This window comes from Rattus norvegicus, chromosome 4 (assembly GCF_036323735.1).
Source record: "Rattus norvegicus strain BN/NHsdMcwi chromosome 4, GRCr8, whole genome shotgun sequence".
Lineage (NCBI taxonomy): Eukaryota > Metazoa > Chordata > Mammalia > Rodentia > Muridae > Rattus > Rattus norvegicus.
The window spans coordinates 149,644,275-149,661,636 of NC_086022.1; the positions used below are offsets into that span (position 1 = coordinate 149,644,275).

Genomic DNA, 17,362 nt, shown 5'->3' on the forward strand with positions numbered 1-17,362 from the left:
GGATGGGCGCAGGAATAGAGGGAAGCTTGAACTGCTGAGATAACTTTAGTATTCCCAGAGGGAAGCAGGGCATTCTTCCAGTCAACCTAATGATGTTTAAAGCATCCACAAAGCCACTGCCACCCTTCGCTGAGATGCTGGGGGATGGTGCAGAGCAGGGTGTGTGCCCTGAAGATCCACCTCTGGGAACTCCTCTGTCCTCACTGTGATACTTACAGACTGTGGCTATAAAATGAGCCGTAAGACAGCAAATGCTGTGGTTCAGGTAAGGCCATGTGGTCAAGGCTGGATCCCCAGTCTGTGAGTGGAAGGAAGTTAGGTTTGGGACATGAAGGGTGTGTGACTTCTTGGCCACCATGTGCCCCCAACACAATATGCTGCCTCACCATTGTCCCGGTGCAACAGGGCCAAGTGACCAGGACTGAAACCCCCAGTGGACTTTTTTCTTAGTAAGTTTATTCTCTCAGGTGCTTTATCGTGGTTGAAGAGCTAACACATTTAGACAGGTGCATCCTTCTGGAATTCCAACAGTGCCAAGGGCTTTACCTTCAGACCCAAAATATTTTTCAAAGGCTACTAGTTGGGGACAGAAGAGTCACTTGTGACAGAAATGTGTGACCACATATGTTAGAAAATTCACCCTGGCAACGCATCTTACATCGGGAGGTCCACAACCTAGTTTCATGACATCTGAAACAAGCATAAATCACCTGGTGCTATCGTTCACGGCTTTAGTTAGATGATGCCTGCTTCTGAGATTTCAGAAATGTACACTTAGTGCTTTATCTCCACCTTGAATTAGACGAAACATCACGGACTAAAAATGTCATTTAGACACCAATAACAAACCACACTGTTACTGCCCCTGGGACCATGATCCTGTCAGCTGTTGTCACTTCTGTAACGATAGCTGAGCACTACATGACTAATGCGTGGAAATTCTTCTCAACATGAAGAAGGAAAGACATCATACAGAAATAAAAGAATCATACACACACACACACACACACACACACACACACACACACACACACACCATCACACCATCACCATCACCATCACCACTACTGCCAGTCAAAACGAAATGCCTCCCCTACATGGGTGGACACATATCCAAACCCACTCATTTCACTGAAGGGTCTGGCGTTCTCCTCCCTGTTTAAGAGATTATATTGCTACTTGTCTGTTGCTGTGAGGAAACACCCTGATTGAGGCGATCTACAGAAGAAACTGTTTATTTGGGCTATGGTTCTAGAGGGGTCCATAATGATGTGGAGATATGACAAGCAAGCAACACGGCGGAAGGATCAGGAAACCGAGAGACCATATCAGTGAACACAAATGCAAGCAAAATGCAGAGAGGGAAAACAGGGAGCAGAATGAAGCTTTTAATCTCAAAGCCCGTGCCCAGTGAGTGATATATTCCTCCAGCTATGCTGTGCTACCTAAACCTCCCCCAAAAAGCGCCACCAGCCAGGTACCAAGTGTCCAAATGTCTGAGTCTATGGGAACCAATGTTAATCAAACCATCATGGAGATCTAGCACAGATGGGGTTTTCAGAGCCCTCAGAACACTAATAGGCATTTTAAGATGCCATTTACTCCCTGCACTCTAAGCACCACTGTGGGATCTCTTCAACCTGGGCGTTCTGCATTCATCCTGCAGGTGAGGAACAGCGGCTCTGAGCAGCCAACTGTCTTACAGGACATGGTAGATGGATGAACAAAGCCAAACAAAATAAAGATAAGGCCAAAGACATCAGTGGTCCCAGGGTAACCCAGATATGTCTGTCCTCTAGCCAGAGGGCTCTCTGACCTCACTCTTCTGCATGCTTGCTTACAACCCGGCTTGCACATAGCACTGCACACGTGCTCCTGGCAAAGAGCACACACAAACGTATAGCTTCCTATCAATATGTCCTCCTATACCACCACCACCCTGCCCTCTCTGCCCAGGCTGCATTCTCATGGACCTGCCCTCAAGGAACTTACACTTTAAGATGCTGTGATGGGGAGGAAGAGGGTTTAGCTCTGAAAGTGGATCTAGTCAGATGATGGTTGCCATTATTTAAACAGTCACCTTTAGTGTGGCTTGAATTCTCCTGGCTCCAAAGAAAACTGCCACTAGCTACAAGATATTTTAACTCTACTTGTAGAACTGGCCTCAGACCAACCTAGAAATCCATTCAGTTTTATAGGAATGTGTCTGTTTATAAGGCTGCTCTGCTCCAGGACAGCAGAAAATGCTGCCTCTGGGAGAGGAGTGGATCCAACATGTCAAGATAAAGGGCAAACAAAGGCAGGTGGAACTTTATGACATCCGGTGGCAAAGACGTGTCACACAGCTCTTGGGTACAAATACTGGATGAGACAGGCTTTCACTGAGCATCTCAGGCTGGCCTGGAAGTTCTCAACCTCCTGCCTTAGTGTCAGATAACAGTGTGAGGCACCACACACAGCCTAAAGGATCCTTTATCTCTGTCCTGATACTCAACCAAGATAAATGTATATAAACTGTTCAAATAAACAATTAAAAACAGAAGGAACAGTCTAGAGATGCTAGGGCACTCATAATGAAAGTCTTGGTCATCCCAACCTCCCCAAATGATGACCCTGAACAAAACCCACAGATAAGCTTTCTGTACACAGTTATCGTGATTCACCAGATCTAAGCAGCTCCACACAAACTTCTTAGACCTCCAGGGCTAAACAGCGCCATCCTCAAACCACCACGGCACACCATGAAATCAGACGCCAGCCATCTTTTGCTTTGAGGTCTGACAGTTCACAAACTGTTGTTTCTTAGGCACAACAAACTCAAAATTCTAACCTGAGGGGCCAGCAAGATGGTTCAGTGGGGAAAGGTGATAGGTAATCAAGCATGATTACCTGGGTTCAATCCCCACTACACACACACACACACACACACACACACACACACACACACACACACCGGCCATACATGCACACAAAATAATTAAAATATAATTGCACTTTTAAAAGTAAAATTCTCACTTAATATGATGCTATTTTTTATGAAAAGAAGGAAACAGTAAAAAAAAAAAGCTTTCTCTTGAGCAGTTAATGATGTCTCAATAAAAGCACAGGAGGAAGGAAAGCCAAGTGGGTGGAGAGTCCCAAACCATTGTCCAAGGGAAGCGTGGGGTTTGCATTGCTTTCCAGAACACCAAATTCGGTGGCATCTTAGAGTAAGTTCTTGAGACCAGGGGTAGTACCACCACTACCCCACCCCAGCCATTATCTTTCTCCTTTTCTTTATTTTTTTAATTGAAGAATTTTTTTCATTCAATATAACTTCCCTCCCCCAGCTCCTCCTCACCTCCCTACCCACCCAACTTTGTTACGTTCTCTTTTCTCTCTCTTTCATAAAGAAACAAAACAAAACAAAACAAAACAAAAAACAAGAAATGCACACACACAAACTCCACAACAAATAAAATCACAAAAACAAAAATCAAATCAAACAACCAAAAGACATATAGGGCAAAAAATACCAAAGCGAAACCAAACAAAAAGTCTCTAAAATACCACTGAGTTCACTTCATATTGGCAAACTGCCCCTGGGTGTGCGCCCTGCCCTGGTATGTGACTGATATACCCAGTGGCATGCCATCCAAGAAAACAGATTTTCCCTTTGCAGAGGGTATCAATTGCATGTAGTTTCCGATTTAGGGGTGGGGCCCTATCTGGCTTGAATCTGTACAGGTCTTGTGCTTACTGCCATAGCTTCTGAGGTCATATGTGTGTCAGTCCTTTTGCCTGGAAGACAGTTTCCTTGGAGTCTCCCACCAGCCTGAGGTAACCAGACCTCCATGTTGTCTCTTGCATGTGGATGGTAGCTTTTCGGCTTTTGCTATGTGTGCTACAAACTGAATAACCACAGGGCTCTAGATACCCAGTAAGGGACCAGAGAAAGGGAGAGGGTCTCCCAAGGAAGAAAACATAAAATATAAGATTACTGAGAGATAAAGGGGAAACTAGAATTAACTAGAAACTAGCAGACTAAATAGGGAGGAGGATGGGAGAGAGCATAAAGAACTGGATACAGGAAGGATAACTAGAGGCCACTCGAAGAACCACAAGAAACCCACTGTAGAAGCTTCCAAAAGATAAACAGATACAAAAGGAATCTAAATGGCGTCACCAAATAACAGAGGAAGACAGTGCTCCAACTACTTATGCCACAAAGTAAAACTTCCAGTGCCAAGAATGGATTATATTTTGTTGATTATATTTTGTTGGCCAAGGGCATTTCACGAAACTCCCCAAACATCACAAAACTATTGTCCAAGGCTACTGGTTGCTCTCCATGATGACAATGTCTTATCAGTGACGCAAATACTTATGTCCTAATACAAAGACGTTGAGCTGGTGCCCAACCAGAAGCTTCACCCCTACTGACGAGCATCTGTGGTTCTGGAAGGTGTTCTGAATCCTACTGGACGTGAAGGGAGTCATCAACACCACCCAGTCACACACCCTGAAATCCACCACAATGACCTGCCTGTGAGATTAGACATATTGGTGCAATCATGGCACGAATGTTATAGAAGTAACCAATCAGCTTCTGACTGGATTCAAGGCTCACTCCATGAGAAGGAGCCCACACCTGACACTGATGAAGTAGCCAGTAACCTGAGACTGCATTGGTCATAGGTCTAAGGAAAAGCCAGCTACTATTATTCTGCCAAACAAACATAGCAATAAAATAACTTCTGATGACCAACTGCTATACACATAGATCTGCCTATCACTCAGTCCTCATCAGAAAAGCTTCTTCTTGCAGTAGATGGAAATCAACACCGAGAACCACGACTGGACAGTGTGAACACGGTAAAAAAAAAACGTCTTTATCACACTCCGATCCCTCAAGGCTCAGAGATCTACGCAGAGCAGGAAGTGGAAAGATTAAGAGTCAGGCATTATCTTTAAAGGTCTGAGACGAATACAGAACTAAATCATTCTGGGGACTTCTTAAGTTCACTGAATCTTCTTCTTCTTCTAAACATATTTTGTTACTAGTGGGAGTCCTAATGAATCACACAGCCTTTTAAAAACAAAAAGTTGCTACCACTGTAAAAAAAAAAAAAAGTTACCTCCTAACACCGTAGTTACATGCAACTCTTGGACTGTGGCTATACTTAATAAACCAAATAGAAGACCTCATACTTTTAAGATTCCAATACGTTTGTTTCCTTCATGTATATTTTTAAGATCTTCACAGGACCATAGAGATGTCCACTCGTCTCTATGTTCTATAGCTTGCAAACAAAACTAGTGACTTTCAAGTCTGTATACGACTATTGCCAACTGCCAACAGTACATCAGCACACAGGCACCCACCCCTAACGGTAGCACTTGCCCTAACCTTCTGCACTGACCCGTACTTGCTGCTGGAGTTTAGGCCAGCATCTTAAGGTTCATATATCTGTATTCCTAGCACATAAAACAGTGCCTGGTACACAACTGAGCAGAAGCAATTTCCCATAAACGATGAGTTCAGTTACAGGTGGACCAACATCAAGACGACAGACATCAGAACAAGCAGGGCAACTGCATTCCAAACAGCGCTCATCAACGTTTCCTACACAGACTGAGCTTCTCTGCCCTCTACTTTCTGTACCTCATTCACATTGCCTCCCTTTTTACTTGGTTTCTTCCTGGGACAACCTTCAAAGAGTTAAGGAAGCCTAGATAGGGTTTAAGAGAGACAGCTCAGCAGTTTTGATCACTGGCTGCTCTTGCAGGACCGGATCCTTTCCTAGATCCACATCAGCTGGTCCACAATTGCCTGTAACCCAATTCAAGAAGGATCTGACCCTCCCTTCTGACCTCTGCACGCACCACAAATACTCAGCCACACATACATAAGCATAAAAACTTTCTAAAGAAAGAAACTTTAGTTATTGAGGGTGGAGTTGAGTGTGTGCAAGCCTGAGGACCCGAGTTAGGGGAGTGAGGCCTGAATGGAAGGCTAAGCAGTTAAAAGCACATTCTACTGCGGAGCACCCAGATTTGGCTCCCAGCCCCCATGCAGCGACTCACAACCACCTGCAACTCCAGTTCCAGAGGATCTGGCACCTTCTTCTCGCCCCGACAGGCACAGCTCATAAGTGACACACAGACATACTATGCAAGAAAACATTCAAACACATAAAAATAAATCTGTTTTTAGAGAGTGGTGCAATAGCTTGGTATCCTAGCAACAGGGAGACTAAGCCCAGCTAGGCTAACAGGGGAGCCCCAGGTCCCACAGACAAGAACTAAAACGTGTGTACTGAGCAGGTCACTATAATTATTGCAAGACCTCGTCCATTGTTCCAAAGGGATTGTGTGAGCAGAAACCAGATCACAGCACATGCACTGAAATGTAACGGTGGGCTCAGTTAATGTGCATAATAATCAATATATATGATGCAAATAGCTTGGATTCCTTTTTCTTTTTCCATTTGTGTGTGTGTGTGTGTGTGTGTGTGTGTGTGTGTGTGTGTTGGTGCACAAGCGCATACGCGCACCCAGGTATAAATGTGTCTGTGTGCATGTGGAGGTGTGGTGTTGGTAATAAGCACCTTCAAGCCCTCCTCCATATTATTCACTGAGAGGCCAGATCAGCCCACCAATATGGCTACCCCCACCAGTGGGCCACCATGTCCACTTGTCACTTACATGGCTTCTAACAATTTGAGCTTTAGTCCTCAGGCACATGCAATGAGCCCTTGAAGCACTGAGCTCTCTCCTCAGCCTTGAAAAATAAATCTTTTTGTTAGTTTGCTTTTTGAGACAGGGTCTCTCTATGTAGTTCTGGCAGGTATCCCTCTGCCTCTGCCTCCCAAGTGCTGGGATTATAAAAGGCACATGCTACTACGATGTCTCACTCTCTAAAAATAATCCTTAAAAACATTCAGATGACAGTGGATTGAGGAGCAAGGGGCCAGAATGGAAGCACAGGTTAAGCTAATTTTCTCCCTCCTGTAACTTGGACTGCAAGGCAGAGTCTAACTGACCCCCACAGCTGAAGGAGATCACATGGCACAGAGAAGGGTGTGAAGTCCTGTAGTTGTACATCATAAAGAGAAAACACCAGGGGAAGAAGACGGTGAAAACAACTCTTAATCCCTCAGGCCCACGGGGTTGGTAACCTACTGGGTGAGACTGAGTCTAGGGGGTGAGCTGGACTTTCACAGAGCCAGGAGGAAGGAAGGAGTGAAGGAAGAGAGGGAGAGAAGGAGGGAAGAATCGAGGGAGGGAAGAAGTTCAAAGGAGTTTGCAGATGGGAAAACAAGATGTCCCCTGACTTGTACACAAAAGCTGTGGTATCTGTGCAAGCATGCACACACACACACACACACACACACACACACACACACACACACACACACATGCGCTAAGTAAGTGCATTGAAAACAGTTTTTTAAAATGCCTAATAAGAATAAAAGAACATGGGTAAATAAAAGTGCTTCCAATAATAAAATAAAAATTCAATTAGCCGGACTCTGGGATGGTGCAGCCGTACAATGAAGATGAGAAAACCTGCTCAAAAGCTGCATTCATGGCCCTCTTAATTTATCAGGGAAGAAACATGGACACTGACCAGCTGGATTATGGGTAGTGCAAACAACTCTGCTGCTCTGCTTGGCAGCACACATCTGCACTAAAGCATTAAATGCCAGAGTTTGTTCTATGAAAGTCCAATCACTAGCCAAGAGGAATCAACAGGCACCATTTTCACGGGAAACAGACACAAGATGACACAATGCACATGGATAGCGCCTTTCCATTCATGACTTCAGCAGTCGCACGGGGCTTGTGATGGCTCTTGTCAGTGGTCAACTTGACTACATCTGGAATTAACGAAAACCAAAATGGACGGGCACACCTGCGAGGGATTTTTTTTTTCTTAATTAAATCACTTGAAGTGAAAAGAACCATTTCTAACCCTGATCTTTGAGCTAGGAAGATACACCTTTAATCCAGATCTGTTGAGGTGCAAAGAGCCACCTTCGATCAGGGCCTCACCTTCTGTTGGCAGCCTATAGAAAAGGATGTGGAAGAAGGAAGCTTGCTTGCTCTCTGCCTGCTTGCTCTCGCCTTTGTTGGCAAGTCCATTCCTCCAGTGGCATTAGAGCCCACGTCTTCAGGATCCAGTGTCTACTGAAGACCAGCTGAGACATCCAGCCTCGTGGACTGAGCAACTATTGGATGCTTAGACCTTCTGTCGGAAGTCAGCCATTTTGGACTAGCTGGACATCAGCCTGTAAACCATTCTATTAAATCTAATGGATGGGTGGATGGGTAGGTGAGTGGGTGGGTAAGTGGGTGGGTGGATGGATGGATGGGTGGGTAGATAGATAGATAGATAGATAGATAGATAGATAGATGATAGATAGATAGATAGATTTATTTATTTTGTTCCTCTAGAAATAAAACCATGACTAATTCTCAGCTACTGCTGAAAACAATGTCCCTTTCCTGCCCCCACAAAGCCAGTCGAGTACTACTTGGATAATGGCTCTTGTCTAAGCTCTTCTGTGTCTCTTAAAGTCCCTTCCCAGCCCACAGGAGGCTGTTGCTACAGCAAAGCTGACATGTCATATGTCAGCTTCAAGCCACCTGCCTGTTGATGCAGAATCAGTCTCCCCACTCAGGTCCCAATTTAGTCTGGCATCACAAATGTCACCCAACTGTCATCACCACAAGTGCCACCCAAATGCACTCTCCAAAAGAAATGACCAAGATGGTCTGGATATACATCCTTCCTTCCATCGGTATGGGTGGGAGGAGGACTTGAAAAGGTGGTGGGGAATGTGAAAGAAAAACCATCTGGGAAAAATTCCAACTGGAGCATCAGGAGATGTTTAACAGCTAGTGAATGAACAGGAAGTTGTCAATCCCAGAACTGAGACGGCCTTCTCAGCTGCAGCCTGGCTGCCCATGGGAAAGACAGCAACATCAGGACCATTCAGCCACTTCACAAGACGTCATTAAGACACGAGATTCAGGGTTAGAGCATGTGCTATGCATGTGTGTGGCCCCTCGGCTTCCACCCCCCCCCCCAGCATATTCCACAACCCCCGAAAGACAGCATGCAGAATAGTTCCAATTACATGGGGCTAGAATAGCAATATAAGACAAAACAAAGCCCCCCTGCCAGGGCTGGAGCTATGGCTGGGCAGGTAAGAGCACTTGCCGAGGGGAGCCCTCCATTTCCAGCGCCCACATGGCAGCTCACAAGCCCCTGTGGCTCCAGCTCATCTAATGACTTCTTCTGGCCTCCCTTGGCACCATGCCCACATGTACAAACAAACACGCGCAATTAGAAATAAAAAAATATTTTTCAAGATCTATTTACAGTCCAGGTATGGTGGTATGCCCCTTTAATGCACACTTTAATGCACACTGGAGACAGAAGGGCAGGTGGATCTTTGTGTGCTTGGAGGCCAGCCTGGTTCACATAGTGGATTCTAGGGCCAGCCAGGGCTACATAACCTGTCCAAAGTAAATAAGTAAATACAATGGATTTTTCTACCCTTTTTTTGGGTTTTGTTTTGAGACCCGGTTTCTTTGTGTAGCCCTGGCTGTCACGGAACTCACTCTGTAAGTTCTGGTAAGGCTGGCCTTGAACTCAGAGACCTGTTGCCTCTGCCTCCTGAGTGCTGGGATTAAAGGAGTGTGCCACCACCACCCAGCTAGATTTTCTTTTTTTTTTTTTTTTTTTTTTTTCTTTTCTTTTTCTTTTTTCGGAGCTGGGGACCAAACCCAGGGCCTTTACCACTGAGCTAAATCCCCAACACCAGCTAGATTTTCTACTTTTACTAGGGTAAGCAGACTTTCTTTCAACTAGCAGTGAAGCCCAAAGTTAAAACAATCCACAGAATTTGAAGGTTGGCCTAGTAGTGGATAGAGACGGCTCAGCAGTTAAGAACGCTGGCTGCATTTCCGGACCTCAGGTGGCTCAGAGCAACCTTTGATATCAGCTCCAGAGATGAGAGACCTCTTCTGGCCTCCCTCGACACCCAAGTACACAAACACACTAATATAAGCAAGACTTTAAAATTTCTAAAAAGTCGGCACAGTGAGGCAAACAGGCAGAAAGTATTCTCAGAACTTCTAGAACATGGGTGGGCAGATGGCCCAGCAGGAAAGGTTCTTGCCACCCAGGCCCTAGAACCCACATAAAGGTGGAAAAGGAAAGCTGACTCCACAAAGTAACCCTCTGACTGCCACCCGTACGCATGGCACACACAGGCCCCTGCCCCATATCCGTATCGTAGCAGGATTCGAAAAACAAAATAAACAAGCCAAAACCCTTGGGGGCTCAGAGGTGGTTAAGATTAAGGGTGGCCGCTGGTCCTACAGGAGAGTTTGTTTCCCAGGTGACATATTGGGAACTCACAACTGCCTATGACCCCAGCTCCCTCTTGTCTATTGGTCTCCTCAAGCACCTGCGTGTGTGTGGCACACCACACCCGTCTGCGTTTATTAGAAAGCGTAGTCTTTTTTAAAAAGTAGAAATAAAGTCAGCGAGCATGTGGCATCCACTTGAGAGTGAGAGCAGGGGAGTACGGCACAAACAGAAAAGAAATCATTTTTATAATAAAGCACGTGCGTGGGGGGGAGGGTTGTCGCTGGAGGGCGACTAACTCATGACTTCTTTCTCAAATAAAAAAGGGAGGAGGCCTGCCTCGCACTACAGACTTACACTGCTGAGCAAGGCTAAAAAAATAATTACCATGAGCTAAATATACAAATGGCATTAAATATAAACTGTCATTAAATAAACATTAAATACATGGAGATGAGGCAGATACAGCCAGGAACGTTCCCCGGGAAGATTTTTTTTATATATATTTGTATACAAGCAATGAGCTAAATCTGGATCTAATTTCTTCATGACAAAACCCAGTTTTCTGCCTCGTTCTGGCAGTGGAGCAGAACTAAGCTGAACTGAGAGGCTCTGAATACGCCACAGAGACTCCTCCCTCCTTCTTTCCTTCTACATTTATTTAGGAAGTGGGTGAAGCGGGGATGTGTGTGTCCTGGAAGTCAGAGGACCACTTTTGGGAGCCAGTTCTCGCCTTCCACCATGCGAGTCCGAGGGATTGAAATCCGATGAATATTGGGCTTGGGTCTAATTACCTTTACCCACTGAGCAATCTCCTTTGCCCAGAGATCTCTTTATATCTATCTATACAGCCTGACTGTTAAAGGCTTGCTTCACAGCAATGAACGCAGACACTCTTGGGACACAAGGCAGAGGAGGAAGGGGACAACGACACCTTCTAGGGCTGACTTCTAACAAGCCAAATGCCAGCTCCCATAGATAACAGCCAAGTCAAACAATCCTTCCAGAAGGGGATTGAGAATTATGGGCGTGGAGCTGGAAGGAAGGAGGCTCTAATCATACCTTCCGGGGCACAAGCTGTAATTAGGAGGAACAAGGACAGAAGTGTTCAGCACTCACCTGGGCTTTTACCAATCCCCTCCCATATTCTCTCTCTCTCTCTCTCTCTCTCTCTCTCTCTCTCTCTCTCTCTCTCTCTCTCTCTCTCTCACACACACACACACACCTGTAAAATGCTAGAATTGAATGAATTTCCACAGTAAAATGGTTACAGACACACCATCATGGAATACATCTGGATAAAAACCATGTCATTTGATCTGTGTGTAGGGCTGGGGACCAGCCCCTGGGACTTGTTGCCTTTTCACCCAACAGCATTGGAGGCTCCAAAGCCTCCTCAGACAAAAAAAATAATGAAGCTAGGCCTCCATCAACCTGTTGCTGGTAGACTGGCAAGAAACAAAAGAGCCCATGCCCAGACTTGCAGAGCCTCAGTCTGCTGGGCAGCTCTAGTGAGTATGTCCCCTTCCGGTCCAGGAAAATGGATTTGAATGCAGCCTGTGGTGAAGCAAGTGTAATTATGTTCTAAAACAGCCAACAGTTCTAAACCCCGAGGAACTCTCTATGCCTTCTCTGAAGCTTTGAGTCCATCACAATACGCAATTCATCCTTACTTTCTCCCAAGACAAATCACGCTATTAAATTAAAAGGAGTGCATTCTTCTACCAAATTACACACTAATGGCTCTTAACCCATAATTGAAGAATCACTAACAGCAGTTTACAGCCACGGCCAAGCATGAGCATTTATTAGGATCTAAGTTTTCAGAACTTAGTAATTATGTAAATATGGCTGTCAGCCATCTTGAAACATCCCACTCTCCTCTACTTCCTGAAGGACTCACTCTTGGGGACCTGGCCTCTAGCTAGGGTCTTTTCTTCCTCCTCCAACCCCATCCCACCCCCACAATCTAGAGCGGCAGGGAGAGAAAGTTCTAGAAGGCTGGTCATCTGCAGCTAGCATCACTACTCTTCCTTGAACATCAAACAAGCCTTGGAACCTGGGCCAGCTGGCGGCAGGGCAATGCACTCCAAGCTGGGTGTGGCCAGTCCCTATCCTCCAGCATGCTCGGTCCTGAGGATGGGAGCAGAGGACAGATAGTAACTCTGGAAAGGTGGTATGGGAAAAAGAGGCCCAGAGATGGGTGAAGTTCCTGGGCTCCAAACTTGGCTCAGTCCTGCAACAAACCATAAATCCACCTGAACAGAGAGACGCTCTCGGCTCCAATTTCATTAGCCAAGATGAGGCGAAGGTATGAGGTGATGTCTGAGGCCCTGGTTGGCTCTGTGGTGACAAGTTAGTTAGAGAAAACACAACATTTATAATTAGAGACTCCATTATACAGCAGTGACCACAGCCCAGGGGAAGGCCTGCAGACCTTTTCTCTGTTCACCGTAAACCACTTCCTGGAGCCCAGGAAGGCCCTGAGCTATGCCTTGGGGTCGTGCCAGTCATCAAGGCAGCCACTCTGCCTTCATGAGGTTTCTGACCGTCCAGTGGGGTATGCTCTAGAGTTCAAAGGCAAAAGGGAAGGGAGGGCTGGCTGGGGTTGCCCTTTGTCTTTTTTTTTTTTTTTTTTTTTTTTTTAATGGAGACAGACGCCAAAGTGAACTTCTGTAGGTAACAATAGGACCAATCAGAAGAGTAAGGCAGGATGTGGTGGTCAGCTGTGGGGCATGGTGGTAAGAGACCACGAGGCTCCAGAGCCTATTGACCAACACAAGCAAGTCTACTAAGTCACTCATCATTAGCATAGAAACTGGTTCTCAAAAGTTAGACAGATTTTCTGTTTCAATATCTTAGGCTCCCTAGAACCTGTACTGGGGTATTTGTTTTTCTTTATTGGCCTTTCAATCCTCCTTCAAGGTGACTCTGAGGGCAAGCACTAGCATGGGGTTGCCATGCAGGGAACAACCCCAGCCATTTAGAACAGGTCTGGGCTACACGGGGCTCCTCAGTAGAAGAAGGTGGGTTTAGCAGAAGATAATATAGGCTCCGGCCCACGGCCTCAAGGAGGGAGGGCAAGCCTGAGTGGACCCAAAGGTAAGATCCAGGGGTCCTTGTGTGCTGCGGGGTAAGTGGCTGACCCATCTTCATGGCAGCTGCTAAGAGAAGGAAAGTGGTGAGGACACAGTTCACCTGAAGCACCTAGGCTTGTCATTGAACCCACCTGGGCAGAGTGTTCTCCTCCTACACCTTCACTTCTAAAGCCAACAGGGCAAATGCTGAGTCTCTCCCCTATTGACAGGCAGGAAGGAGACTGGCCTGCACCCCAGATGAAATCAAATGCCACCTACCCCCCCCCCCATCCGCTCACCATCCACATCACTGCCCTGGCCCGATGCAAACAATCGCAGCCCTTCAGAATTTAAATGGACCAACTTCTCTTTTGGTTGGTTGGCTGGTTGATTTGTTTGTTTGTTTAAGACAGGGTGTCTATATATAGCCCTGGCTCCCCTGAAAGTGCAGGCTGGCCTCAAACACAGAGATCCACCTGCCTCTGCCTCCTCAGTGCTGGGATTAAAGACGTGTGCCACCAGTCTTAGCCGTGTTCGGACTTTTTACAGGAGAGAACCCCATGTATGATTTACACCCATCCTTCCACATGGCGCTGGCAGTTGAGACCAGATGTGTGTGGTGTTTACAGCGAGGAAACCAGAGGACATAAACAACTGGCTCTGAGCGCCACTCGGGTTTTCCTGTGCTTTCCTTCATTTCCGGTGTATTTATTTTGGTGTTAGAATAATATTACCTTTCATAATAAGGAAAACAGGAGCAGATGTTTAAGCTAAACAGATGATAGCCTATGATCCCACTCGGCTCTCGGATTCTTAGCCTGTTCCTCCAAACAGAGAAGGAAACAAGACAGCTAACTGTTGGCATCTGTGCTTTCTGTGGAATCATTCGCCCACCTGCGGGAGCTGCAGAACTTCCTCCCGGGACACGAGGAAAGAACCACTGTCCTAGCAGTCTCTGAGCTCCTCACCCAGGCCAGCCAGGCACTCTTTTGTTTTGTTTTGTTTTTTAATGTCAGATTATTTGTTGACAAAGAAATCATATTAAAAGTTTTCAGCTTTTGTTGGAGATGCTGATTTTTTTTTTTTTTATTTTTAGAGACAATACACGAATCCCACCAGAAATCGTTTCTGGTGACTTCTGGAGAATCCAACCTTTGAGATGAGGGGCCTGGAAGCTGAGACGCTTCTTATATGTGGCGGAAATTTGTCAAAGTAAAGTAAATTAATATCTTATTTTTAAAAAGCAAAACAATAACAACAACAAACGCCCTTTAAGATTTTCCCCATGGAGTTAATTTTAAAGCAATCTTGAAAGAGAGCGGGTATGTTTTCAATAACTTAGGAAGCAGATCTGAAACTTTACATGAACACAAACAGTGCTGCTTTCCCTTCTAACTTCTGTTCAAGAAAAAGCAGAGGACCCCTAGGTTTACTAGGGGGAGAAAACCCAGAGCCTGCTGCCCACAACAGGAAGATGTACCCTGATTCCTACATGTTTTTACCAGGAAAGACTGCCCGGCAGCCCCAGGTCTCTCCCTGCCAGTCCAGTACCACAACTCAACCCCATTATCCTGGTCTCAAAGCACACGTAGGTAAGATTCCAAAAGATGGGATTGGGGTTTTCTCCAGAGAAACTTAAAATACTACAGGGAGTGCCCAGGGGAAGGGGAGGTGATGAGCCAACCTAGGGGTGGGGGCATTTTCCACTTTCTTCAGCCTTCTGGCTGCTTGTTGTGCAATTGCCAGGGGCTGAGGTTGGAGGGAGCCTGTCTCACTGTCAGCTCTCTACACAGGAAATGGGGCGGCAGACAAAGAGCCTGGCCTGGGCTCCCTGACACCAGGCCCTGCCAGCTCCACAAAATCCACAGAAAAAAACCCTCGATGTCTGAGACAATGGCTCAGGAAAACAAGAACTTACTTGTGGCTTTCTGTTGTTGTTCCTCTACCACATGAAATGCAGAGCAAGGGTCCACACAGAACACTGTACACGTACACGGTGATATGTTTAAAAATAAGTCCCAAAGCCCCTCCCCTCTACTCTAACACCCACATGTTTAACTTTTCCTAGCTTCTAAAAATTCCTACGTATGCATAAAGTACCAACAAAATCAAAAGAGAAAATCATTTCAAATGTAATGATCTTGTCAGATCTTGCTAGTACATTGCAAGTAAACTTTCAACAATGTGTCGCCTCCAGCCCTTCCCCGCTGCCACCCTCCTGCCAGGCAAAAGCCAACTGTCCTGAAATGGTGTACAACTCTCTTTCCAGTCACTCCACCATCACGAGAAAGACAAGAAAATGTTCATAAGCCAGTCAGAGCCCCCCCCCCAAAAGGAGGAGTGGCCGTTACAAACTCAAAAGAGTACATTCTGGAACATCTACCTTCATAGCACAGAACGCCGATATTGTTGTTCATCTTGTCCAAGTACTGGTAGTTCAACAGGTCCATCTTCATAAACAGCATTTATCTGTCCGGCTAGCAAAGAAAAACAGTTCTTTGCTTTTACCCCCAGAAAGTTTCAAAATTCAGTCTTTAGCTGAGTAGCACCAGGCTCTCCTAACACTTCAGGAAGACAGAGGCCCAGCCTCACAAGATCAAAACAAAGTATGTAAAAGGCTTTAAAAAAAAAATCATACACACAAAAAAATCAGACTCAAACAAAACCCGTCAAGGGCTTGTGGGAGGTGTCGGATCCTGTCTTCTATTCGGCTTTAAAAAATCATTTCAGAAGTCTTCTCAAGCCTGTCTTGGGGGTTTAAAAAGAAAGCAGTAAAAAAGAAAAACACAAAGCACATTTCTTAGGACAAAGGCACTCTCCCTCACAGCCCGCTGCAAGCTGACTGCACTGACATGCTGGCTATGCTTGGTATGACTCGTATGTAAACCAGCTTCCTCTGCTTTGGGGGGGGGGGTGTTGTGAGCATGCTCACTGGCGCCTCGGCACAGGATCAGGCTCTAGGCGCATGCAGAGTTAGCAGGAAGCAGAAAGAGGAGGGGACAGTGAGGCACAGGGGGTGAGGAGAGTCTTTCCTCTCAGAGGCCGCCAGAGCCAGAGGCCGAGGAAGAGAACCCAGCAAGTTTTTGGTTGTTTTGTTTGTGGGGAAGGCTAAGCACAAAGTTTAAAAAAGAAAACCTGCTGTGGAGGCAAAGTACATGGAACTTAACTTTCGGTAACTTTATTCCAGGGGCTGGGAATCCAGGGCTTCCACCCGGTGTGCTGTATTCAGTACAAGGTTTCTTTGTTTCTTTGTAAGATGGTTTTATTATGTCCAGGGACACAGTGAATGTTTACATTTTCAAAGTCAATGTTACATGTAACTTCCTTCCTAAGCTCTGTAGCTGCACAGATGCGAGGGACACCAGAGGCAAATCTTTCCACAGAAGAGGAAACTGAGACCCAGGGACAAGTGAGTGGCCTACAGATCACACACACACACACACACACACACACACACACACACACACACACACACATGCACAACAGGGGGCGGACAGAACTTCCTGCAGAGGTGGCTAAGAGCACTGGCTCCTTTTGCAGAATACTCAGCATCCAGCACTCACAGAGCCTGTAACTCCAGTTCCATGGGACCAGATGCCCTCTTACGGCCTCCGTAGGCACTACATGCCCATGGTGCACATGCTGGCAAAACAACCATATACATAAAATACTTCTTTAAAAAGTCTAATTGTTTTCTAAACTCATCTGAGAGGTTGTGATCAATCATGGAAACTTTCAAAATATTCCAAGTTCGAATAAAGAGCAGCGTTGAGCTTCATCAGCATCATCTGAGAAAGGAAAAGACCTGCTATAAGTGACTTTATGACAGCCAGGCAGTGTGGTACAAGACTGTAATTATAGTCAGACACTGAGGGAGAGGGACTGCCACTAGTTTCAAGACCTATCTGGGCTACTGAGTAAG

General features: G+C 45.9%; 1 protein-coding gene across 4 annotated transcripts in view; it reads right to left on the reverse strand.

The window, feature by feature from the left end:
* Vgll4 (vestigial-like family member 4) overlaps nucleotides 1-17,362 on the reverse strand; it is a 113,036-nt gene that overhangs the window by 46,124 nt on the left and 49,550 nt on the right. The window contains exon 1 of one of the 4 annotated variants that reach the window (XM_063285889.1): nucleotides 15,359-15,743. The exons of 2 other annotated variants lie outside the window; for them this stretch is intronic. Coding sequence is in view for 1 of the 2 variants with exons in the window: in NM_001015004.2 (NP_001015004.1) it covers nucleotides 15,824-15,905 (82 nt within the window). In the remaining variant the exon portion in view is untranslated. Of the gene's footprint in view, nucleotides 1-15,358; nucleotides 15,744-15,823; nucleotides 16,321-17,362 lie in introns of those variants that run through there. One more of the 4 variants, NM_001015004.2, reaches the window with a different exon arrangement.